This window comes from Lolium rigidum, chromosome 7, assembly GCF_022539505.1.
Source record: "Lolium rigidum isolate FL_2022 chromosome 7, APGP_CSIRO_Lrig_0.1, whole genome shotgun sequence".
NCBI classification, from domain to species: domain Eukaryota; kingdom Viridiplantae; phylum Streptophyta; class Magnoliopsida; order Poales; family Poaceae; genus Lolium; species Lolium rigidum.
This window is the reverse complement of record NC_061514.1, coordinates 28018750-28029675: the sequence shown is the minus strand read 5'-3', so window position 1 is coordinate 28029675 and position 10926 is coordinate 28018750. Positions and strand designations below refer to the sequence as shown.

Genomic DNA, 10926 nt, shown 5'->3' with positions numbered 1-10926 from the left:
CCTGGCCGGGTGTCGGCAGTGGTTCTCTTCTCACTTGCTGATTAATCACGGGTCCGGCGCATCAACGGCGGCCAGCAGCGCATGGCAGGTTGGTGGTACAGAGTCTAGAGAGTATACTGCAGTCCACCCAGGCGCGAATGTGCGGGGATAAAGGAAGAAACAAAGCGAGACGTCAACCTCAGACCAGTAGTGATGTGCCACCTCTCCGGTGCTCATCATCTGCTGCTCGGCTTAATCCGATCGTCTTCTTTCTTTCTCCCCGCCAACCCCAACCCATACCCGGAGGAAAGTGAGTGAGTGAGCGAGCTCTCCTAGCTTAGCTTAGGCTCGGACTGCTCCCAGAAATTCGATCGATCTAGAGACTTGCAGACTCCATGGCGTCCATCGTCGTCATCTCGCTGGTGCTCATCCTCGACCTCCTCGCCTTCGTCCTTGCCATCGGCGCCGAGCGACGCCGGAGCATGGTAAACTAGCTAGCCCGCATATGCATCTAGTTCAGTTCATAATCCATTCAAGCATGGTTGTGAAATTGATCGAAAGCGCAGGCGTACGTGAACGTGGACGACGCCGGGAGGGCCTACTGCGTGTACAGCACGGACGCGTCAACGTGGTACGGCGTCGGCGCGCTCTCGCTGCTCCTCGCCGGCCAGGCCCTCGCCATGGGCGCCAGCAGGTGCTTCTGCTGCGGCCGCGCGCTCTCGCCCGGGCGGTGGCGCGCCTTCTCCGGCGTATGCTTCGTCATCTGCTGGTAATCCGCTCATTAATTAACAGCTCCTCGCTCCTCAGTCCGATCCATATCGATCGTTGATTGGCTTAGGTAGCAACTGCTCGTTCTTTTGTTTATTCATTTTATATGCGCGGTAGAGCTCTCAAGATAGGCTAGCCTTTCCGGAAAATCCAACTCCGCTCACCGATGCATATATCGCGTGTAAAGATGATAAATTTTGATAGGCCAACATAACCATTCTTTTTCCACGAAATTTCGTGTACGAACATAGAACATGGAGATGTACGTGGGAAATTTTATTTCGAATTTTGCAACACTTTCAATTTATTTTTAATTATTCTTTAATAAGCCATCCATTTCTAAAAAATCATCGCAACTTTTTCTATATACGAACCAATCTATAGCTAAAACATACCTATATACCTTCATATCTAGATGAAGATGGGAAGCTCTTTTACAAACGGGGGGAGTTATAGGTTCATATTAAGACCCAAAACATCAGTTTCATCATGTAATCCCTTCGTCCTTAAACAAGTGCATTTCTAGGTTCAAAATTTGTTCCAAAAAGGGTGTACATCTACACTACCAATGCACTTAATTAATGCAATTAGCTCGTCCTAATCACTCTCCAACTCAATCCTCCAATCTCCATTTCTCTCCTCCATCTCAATCATCAATCATCATTCTCTCCTTCAATTAATAGAATGGAGATAAAGATGAGAGAGAATTAAATCGTCTCTTATTTTCTATATGTACACTTATTCACAGACACAGAGTACATTAAAAAGGGAGCGGTATTTTGAAACATGGGTGCATATGCTCCCTATATTTTAAAATGCATCTTATAAACATTTTAAATTTCAAAAAAATGGAAACAAAAAATCTGCACGTACATCTTCAGGTGTTACGTGCTCACAAAGTCGTTTCATAAAAAATTGATTTACCATGTGACGTGTGTAAAAAAGATACAATTATATGCTGAAAATAATGCTTATCGCAAGATAAACTTTCTAATTTTTACATAGACCACAAAAATTATTGATTTTTCGTAAAACTTGACGAACACACATATAATATGGAGATGTACATGCAGGATTTTTTGTCTAAATTTTTTTACATTTCGACATATGATTTTTTGGTAGAAGGAGCATACGCACCCGGGAGCCAAATTTAATTTCCGCCTTAAAAAGGTTTTTTTTGCGAAATACAGACACACACACTTATAAATATGTAAGTGTACTAAGAGACACGCACACTCTCTTCGTCTATGAACATCTCTGAGAGGCTGAATCTAAGAGACTATCATTGAAGAATATCCTCAAGATCACGTCTGCTTTAATCGCCGATGAACTGAGGTACCACTACTATTCTAACCATCCAACTTCAAGTTGCTTCTAATATCATTTGTTTTTAACATAAAACACAACGAAAGAGAAATTCATGCATTATACCACACATGCCAATTGCCAAACACTTGACTTTTGCACCTCCAAGATTGACTAGTTTACGACGTGACAAAAACTACTCCTAGATATAGATGTATCTATAACTAAAATACATCTAGATACATCCGTATATAGATAAAAGTGAGACATTTATTTTTTTATGGAGATAGTTTATATTATTGGATGGAGACACTTATTTTTTCAAAAAATATATTATTTTTCATATATGATTTTTTTTGAATTTGAACAAATTTTGAATTTTAATAATTGTTTTATTTAAACAATATCATATTTGAATACTTTTCAAATTAGAATAGTATCAAATTTGAATAATTTTCAAATTTGAACAAAATTGAAATTGAAATTTTTTCAAGTCTGAACAAAAAAAATCAAAATCTTAACAATTTTAGATCTGAACAAAATTAGAAACCATGAAAAACCTAGAAAAACGGGGAAAACCATGAAAACCCAAGAAACAGTGAAATACCACCATAAAACTGCAAAAAACTAAAAAGGAAAAAGTAAAAAAAAAAACCATCCGTTACATGGGCCGGCCCAAAATGATGCGTACATGCAACATTGTTGCATGCATGCAGCGAGCGTTGGAATGTGCTATACACCGACCTGGTTCGCACGGACCAGGTGGTACACACCTCTCTAGGCCATACGTGAGCTCTGCCCACTGGACAAGGTACTTTTTTCCCGTGTTATGTTTTTTCCTTTTTCTATTTCATTGTTTAAAATATTTTTCCAAACATTTTAACATTGTTCAGAATATTAACATATATTAAGTCTGGATACTTTTAAAATTTTAACATTTCTAATTTCAATCTTTTGCTTTTTAAAAAACCTTGAATAATTTTTATAATTTGAACATTTTTAGTGTGAACAATTTCGAAATTTGAAAAAATTTAAATCTTCACAATTATCAAATTAAAACATTTTTTATTTGAACATTTTTAAATTTATGCATTCTTCCAAGTTGATTTTTCTAAACTATGCACTTTTTCCAAAATTTAAAGTTTTTGAATCTGAATAATTTTCAAATCTCAAAAAAATAAACAGTAAAAGACAAAAAAAAAGCCAACACCTAACTGGCTAACTAGACAGGCTCATACCGCGCCAGGTTTATAGCATGGTACGTGCCCATATACAATTTTCTCGCGGATGTGTGATAGGGATTTCCTGCTTGAGGGGAGGTGCTATACACCACCACCCTGGTTGGTAGGTGTCGCGCACCTCCGGGGTGGGTGTTGGGCCGGCCAGCAATGTTTTCTTTCAATTTTTATGATTTTCCCCTTTTATGCTATTTCTTTTCTTCTTCTATGTTTGCTTTTTTAAATCATTTTTTAATATGAACTTCTTAAAAAAACTATACTTCAAATATATCTGATTTTTTAAAAAATATTTTTTGAATATGAACATATTTTGAATTTGTATATTTTTTTAAAATTTGGAAAAAAAACATTGTTTCAGAAATTTATTATTTTTTATATATGACTATCTTATGAATTTTAATGTTATTCGGATTTAAACGATTTTCAAATTTGAGACATTATTTAATTTTAAAATTTTCAAATTTAAACAAACAGGAAAAAACATAAAAAAAGAAAGAAAAAATAGAAACAGAAATTGATATAGAAAACGAAAGAGAAAGAGAAAGAAGAAAACAAAAATGTGTGAGGCCAAATACATGACCACGAAGAAAAAAACAAGGATTTGCGGTGCCTGGTATGCACCGACCTAGCATGTTTGGTATCTCTGTGCCTCTAAGGGCATCTTCAGCGGCGCGACGCAAATGGACGCTGAGCGACCGTTTGCGTCCGCCTTGACCGAAAATGCGTCTGGCACCCTCTCCAGCGGCTCGACGCAAAGTGACCGGGCAAGTTTGCGTCTCCGTGGATGCGCAAAGTGTCCGCTCGCGTCTCCACCGGGTCCGCCTGACAGCGAGTCCTGCATCGAGGGCATCGCTTCGGCAGTCAGCGCTTCCGCGTCTGTGCCGCAGCCTTCGCCATCAATGGCACGGCTGCCTGTTCTGCATACGCACTGGCGGGCGGCGGCTGGGCTTCTGCGCCTCCTTCAATGGCATCGTATCCCGCGCGCGGCCGCCCTTAAAAGACCACCTGCCGCGTTCCTCCTTCCCCCACACCTCCACTCGCACCACCACCGCCGCAGCTTCATGGGGAAGAAGAACGACTTTGAGGCCTCCGGCAGCGCCATCAAGAGGGTGCCGCTCCCCGTCACGATGGGGGGGATAATGCACGGCAAATGGTTGCCGTGCAAGGGCTGGTCCGGCGTGCAACTGCCTGGCGGCTGGCGGCTTAGCTGCCGCCCGCCACCGGGTGCCCATCCCTCCAGTCCCTGCCCGCGAGCCTGACCGGACCGCGGAGATCCGGCGAAGGAGGCGTTACCTGCCGCCGGACCTCCTCGCCGATCCGGCGTACGCCATCGACTCCGACAGCTGGCGTACGCATCTGTCGACCGAGACAGATAAGAGAAGAAGGGCGGGCTTCATGGGCCACAGGGATTTTTTCCCTTCGGGGCTGCACCGTCGACTCGTCCACGAAGAGAGGAGGCGACGAGGCGTCGTCAGCAGGCGCCGACGCGCGCGTAGTACGACGACGACGACGACGACCGCGACAACCATGACGACGACGCCTACGCCGCGTACGACGCCGAGGACGACTACATCGAGGCGCTCGCGTACCATGAAGAGGACGTGAAGGACGACAGCGACGACTACGTCGCGGCCGTCTTCCACGAATGGCAGCAGGCCGTGGCGGAGGGCCGCATTTTCGAGTTCCCGGAGAACATGACGGACGACGAGATGGCGAAGCTCGGCGTCCTCGTCTCAGAGAACGACGCGCCTGTGCAGCCGCCGGGCCTGTCGGAGGATGAAGCCCTTCGACTGGCACTACAGGACTCGGCGGCGCCTCAACCGCAGCCCTGGGCGCCTCTTCCACCGCCGCCACAGCCGTAGCACTGGGCGCCTCCTCCGCCACCACAACCGCAGCTATGGGCAACTCCACCGCCGCCACAACCGTAGCTCTGGGAGCCTCCACCTCCAGCACCGCCGGCGCGCCTGACGTACGCTCCCCCGGATGGCAACTGGCCGTGGGTGATACCGGAGCTCATCGTGTTCGATAGCGACGAGGAGCAGCATTAGGCATTAGGGTTTCTTCATGTTTTAACTATGTAAATTATGTTTCATGTATTAAAAAAATGATTCGGCCAAAAAAAAATAGTGCCGCTGGAGCCACCCGACGCAAACGGACGCGCGGTCGATTTTAACCATTTCAGCCGACGCAAACGGACGCGCGCGGACGCTAAAATGCGTCGCGTCCCTGAAGATGGCCTAAGGGAAAGCAGAGAAAACGACCGCCATCTCCGATTAGGATATGTAGGATGGTTACATTTTAGGAGCACCAACTAGGATAAATGATGAGGAGATAAGCTCTTAGCAACACCGTCTCTGACCATAATTTTAGGATGCCTATTTCGTTGAGATAAGATTAAAAAAATAACTATGTAAATTATATTTTATTGTTATATCTAGATTTACATGGCAAGACTAAAATAAGACATCCTTGTCAACTACAGTAGACGCCCTTAGATCTTGCATTGATGTCTCCACAACCGCCTCAACTAGATCTGCCTAGCAGCCAATCTCCACAAATCGACACCCGAACGACCTATACACCATGCTACTGCCTAGCTACAGAAAAACCTTGGGTGCCCACCCGGCGCATCGTTCGTCTTACACAAAACGGCAAAAAGCATCGTCCCGTCGAGGGAATCCTTCGCCCACAAGCAAAGCGAGATTGTTTAGTCTGCAAGATAACCACTACTAGGAGCTGATTAGACAGGTTGCTTTGCTAGATCCGGGCCTCGTATCTGCAGCGGTTTTCTTCTCGCTCGCTATCTAATCAACGGCGGCCAAGCAGAGCAGAGCAGATCATGTTGGTGGTACAGAGCATACACAGTACTAGAGTCCACCCAGGCGCGAATACGGATGTGCGGGGTTAAAGGCAGAAACAAAGGGAGACCCGTCAACCTCAGTCCAGTGGTGGTCATCATCTGCGGCTCGGCCTAATCCCATCATCTTCTCTTCTTTCGACGCGCCAACCAACCTTAGAAGAAAGTGAGTGAGCCAGCAAGCTCTCCATCGATCTCGCGGATCAGCTGGTGGGGCGCAGCTCGATCGATGGGCGCCATGGCGTCCGCCGCCGTGATCGCGCTGGTGCTCATCCTCGACCTCCTCGCCTTCGTCCTCGCCATCGGCGCCGAGCGGCGCCGGAGCACGGTGAGCACGTCACCACCGCCCGGCTCACACTTAATTAGTTCAACTCGTCTCTGGTAGAAGCATGCGTGACCGGCCGTTCCTGATGCTGCGCGCGCGCGCGCGCAGGCGGTCGTGACCAACGACGGCGCCGGGAGGTTCTACTGCGTGTACACCACGGCCGCGGACTTCTCCACGTGGTACGGCGTCGCGGCGCTCTCGCTGCTCCTCGCCGGCCAGGCCCTCGCCATGGCCGCCAGCAGGTGCTTCTGCTGCGGCCGCGCGCTCTCGCCCGGCCGGTGGCGCACCTTCTCCGGCGTATGCTTCATCATCTGCTGGTAATTCTTTTGTTAATTGATTAAATAAACTAGCCACTCAGCCAGTTCGTTGCGCGTTCTTTTCTTTTTATTTGCGCGCGCTGTAGAGCCCTCGTGAGATGCAGGGGTTCTTGCCGTATATTTATGTGCCCACTGCCCAGTTGATGCGCCATTTATTATTGGTCCTCGACGTACGGCCAAGGCGACAGCTTCTACTTCCAGTGCCTTATCGAAGATAATTAGGGTGACACGGAGAATGTGATGCATTATGATATATTGACAGTGGTATTGGCATGGCAAAAACGAGAGTACATGGACATGGGGATTTCCGATTTTATCTTTTTTACCTAGGATATAATAAAAAATAATTTCGTCACGAAATAGTTTTATACAAGTACAATACCTTGTCATCTTTGGTTCACAAACGAATTTAGGTTTGTTTAAAAGTTTCTTTTCAATTACTGATTTTTTTGGATGTATCGGGTGCTTGGCACCCATGAGGGTGGATGTATTTTCCGTAGCATCTACCATATTTATCTCGGATCTATTTTCATTTATTTCTCATTTTTTACAATTTTCTAAGGATAACTGGCCATTTTATTTATTCACAAATAGTTGACACTAGACACTTCAGGATTCCCACTATACAACTATCTACTTGTTTTTATCCTTTGCGTTGCAAAATGGACACAATAAATTTCAGTTTTTTTTTGCGGGGCACACATAGGTCGTTAGTCGGAATAAACAAATAGATATAGTATAACACCTAAATATTTTATTTCCCATACATACTGTAGAGATCGATGGAAGAAATGCTTCTCCGAAAACAAGTCTCTTCACTTTTAATTTTTGAACTTCAGTTTATTACCATAGAAAAAAGAAAAACCTAATCCTCTGATCCAAAGGGTATCGTTCAAATCTTCGGCTCTCATTGGAGAAATGACCAAATATTTTCGGTCACTTATGTCAACTGTATTCCAATCAATAGTTACAAGGACTTCCTCGACATGATCTGCCTCTTCTGCACCTGCCTCCCCTGATAACACTGCCAATTCAGTAACTATTGGCATTATCTGCATTTGTGTAGCCCAATCATCCTCAACAATCTGACAAGCCAACTTCGATGGAACATATACAACCCTAGATGCAGGGTTCAAATCAACAAGCTGTGCCAAAAACAGAACACTATTGTTTGTCCAGCCATCTCGTCGATCGATTTCTTCTACCATTTCTTCCCCTGTTTCAACCCTAACATACTCCTGTTTCCAATCATCAAACACTAACAAAGATACCTCTTGCTTTGGCCCCCAAACCACACTCTCCCCAATTTTGTCCACCACATTTCTCACCGCCTCCTCTTCCATTCTTTCTAGTTCTTGTGGATCAATGTCTTGTAAAGGTACATCCCATTCCACCATCGTGTCTCTCTCAATCTCCTGCATGCTTCCATCAATGAACACTGCCTTAGAGGGAAATAATTTTATGCAAATTTTAAATGTACTCCCTCCCTTGTTTTTGGCGGGCAATGTGAGCTATGATTCGAGGCAGTAAGCAAATATAATTGAAACTAAGCTTCAAGATGGGATGAATTACCGATTGCTTGTCCCCTCTCCCACCTTCTCCATCTCGTTCCCCTCGCTCAGCAACACCGCCGACCACAATCTAAACTCCAACCCAACCCAACCCTCAGATCTAATGGGTGAGAATGATGGAAGAGGAATTAGGGTTTCGAATGGCACTCACCACGTCCGCCGTAGAACGAAAGCGCCGCCGTCCTTGGAGCAAGCTCCGCCGCCGTCGACAAGAAAGGTGAGCTCCACCGCCGCCGCCAGAAAATTTCCGCGCGCGCTCGGTCGGAAGGGTGCGGTTGGGTCAGTTGGTTTGACTAAGGGCCACCACTAACTTAACCAAACCCTTAACTAACCTAACGGTCTACTTAAAGGCCGTTTTATGGCACGGGTGGCCCTGAGCTATTTCCTACCTTAACAACGTCGCATGCTAGCTATTTTCACAAACAATGTCGCTTCTCATCCAATTCCATGGAAAAACGTCGCATATGAGCTATTGGCCCGCAGCTAACAACGGAGAATCAAAAGAAAGGGATGCTCTCGTCCAGCAGATTTGGCACGAGAGATATCGAGCAAACAATTGGATAACAAGCGGAGAGCTCCGCCCCGATTCGTGCCATTCCAGCCTAAGTCTGGAAGCGATAGAGGAGGCCGTTCTAGCGCGCAAGGCCACCATTAACCGTTCACGGTTGGAATGGCATGAATCGGCACGAATTGGACGACGGCCGATCGCGGTGTGGTGGCGTCCGCCGGCGCGGGCCAGCGAGGCCGAGATGGGTCTGCGCAGGGCGGTCAAGGCAGTGTGCTGCGTGGAAGGCCCGCCGGCTAGCCGAGATCCGTTGGGACCAGAAGAACGCGGGGCACCGGGGCAGGCCCTCCAGCGAACAGGAGAGGCGTCCACGCCTTTCCTCTTCAGTGCCGCTGCAGCAGCGCATGTATCCATGCTCGATGCGCCGCCCGTAGTCGCGTAGCTGACCAAGTTTTTTCTCGCCAGTGGCACCTCCTATCGATCTGCACGGTGGGCACCTCCACTCGATCCGCGCCGATGTATTTAGCTACAACGAGCTGAGTTAGCGCGGTGGACCTCAATTTGTACGGCGTTGGTGGTGCGCGCTCGAGGACGGTGGTGCTCTATGGCACGGATCTGGAGACCCTACGTGTTGGTTGATGAGGAAAGCACGAATGGCCACTCCAAAGAAACTGAACGTTTAGCAGCAGGACGGCGGCGTCTAGCGATTTGGGGGTGCCTCCGGTGATGCAACGGCGGCGGCATTCAAAGGCAAGGCGACGGCGTTTAGCGGCCAGGACGACGCGAGGCGCACCGCTGGTGGTCGGAAGCGGAGGTAGGAGACGAGGTATGGTCGTTCAGGGGTTAGGTGGGGGATTTTCCTATCCGGTTAACTACTAATTAAGCTGCTAGATGGCTTAGCTGTTAGAAGCGGATACAGTAATAGTCGGGATGGGTAATGAGGTTTGACCAAGTGGACAGGTGTCATATACGCTGAAGGGGTGCGCAGCTACCCGGTGGGTAGCGAGGTTCATCCATACTAGATATATGTTTCTCCAAGTTACTACTATTACTTGTCTACATCTAATATATTGGCAAGACAATCTAGATCATACGAGTACCTAATTACAAAATGTTGATAAATTTTATTGTATGACTGTCTCACATCACGATCTAGTGATGCCCACATGTCTAGTGGACCCATTGTAGTCTTTCTTTGAATATACTAGTATTGTATCGGGGATAAAGAAAAGAAGTAGCGAGTAGTGAGTTTATGAGTTGGTTTCGTGTAAAGTCTTAGTAAAACAACAAGTTTTGCAGGAATGTTTTAGCGAGACACAAAGTATTCTCTCTTACACACGCAATTCATTTATTTTAAAAGTCATCCCGCCAAAGTGAAGCCAGTTGTCGAGGTATTCATCTAGTTTTTTGAAATGAGAAACAATTAAATTAGAATCAAATTTCTTAATACGAATCATGTCTTGTAAATTTTAAAAATTATTCTATAGACTTAAAACAAATTTCCAAAAAAGGAACAATTAGTTTCTAAATTCGATACATTTTTTTTTAAAAAAATGAACATTAAATACAAAACATTTCTTTTAAAAAATGGAGAGTTTGTTAGGACATAAAACAAATTTGGGGAAAGAAACATTTGGTCATGAAGTAGAATGGAACGAGTAAAATTCATCAACCATATGGATTGCCGGCTTTTTTTTAGAATCACAACACTTTATTGATCAAAGCAAATCTTACAAATAGTATGTGCTGCAACATTAAACTCACAGAAAATATGAGTAAAAGAAACATCTGCAAAGGTGGCACTAACGATGTGACGGTAGCAGACATGGGTGGGCCCTCCGTCGGCCCAAGGCCCAGGACCAGTTCATGAACATCATTTCTCTATCTCTGAGAGAAAACAGAGAAAACCACGACCGCCACCTCCGATTAGATGTTGCATTAATAATTTCTCTGCAACTGATCTAGCTAGTGGCCAATCTCCAAATATCAACACGTACCCGAACGGCCTATACACCATTCTAGCTACTCACCACCGCAAAGCACACACCCGGTGCCAGTATC

At 45.9% G+C, this 10926-nt stretch overlaps 1 protein-coding gene across 1 annotated transcript; it reads left to right on the top strand.

Moving 5' to 3' along the window:
- The first annotated feature begins 274 nt into the window (after positions 1-274).
- LOC124679042 lies at positions 275-752 on the top strand. The gene is made up of 2 exons (XM_047214868.1): positions 275-464; positions 546-752. Exons 1-2 carry the CDS (start codon positions 375-377, stop codon positions 750-752), a joined length of 297 nt encoding a protein of 98 aa, XP_047070824.1. The 5' UTR covers positions 275-374.
- The last annotated feature ends 10174 nt before the right edge of the window (positions 753-10926 follow it).

What these genes read in the sequence shown, in the direction of transcription:
- LOC124679042 (XM_047214868.1), top strand. Translation starts at nt 375, where the DNA reads ATGGCGTCCATCGTCGTCATCTCGCTGGTGCTCATCCTCGACCTCCTC. An exon ending in CCGAGCGACGCCGGAGCATG is followed by an intron (nt 465 to 545) that starts GTAAACTAGCTA and finishes TCGAAAGCGCAG; the next exon opens with GCGTACGTGAACGTGGACGA.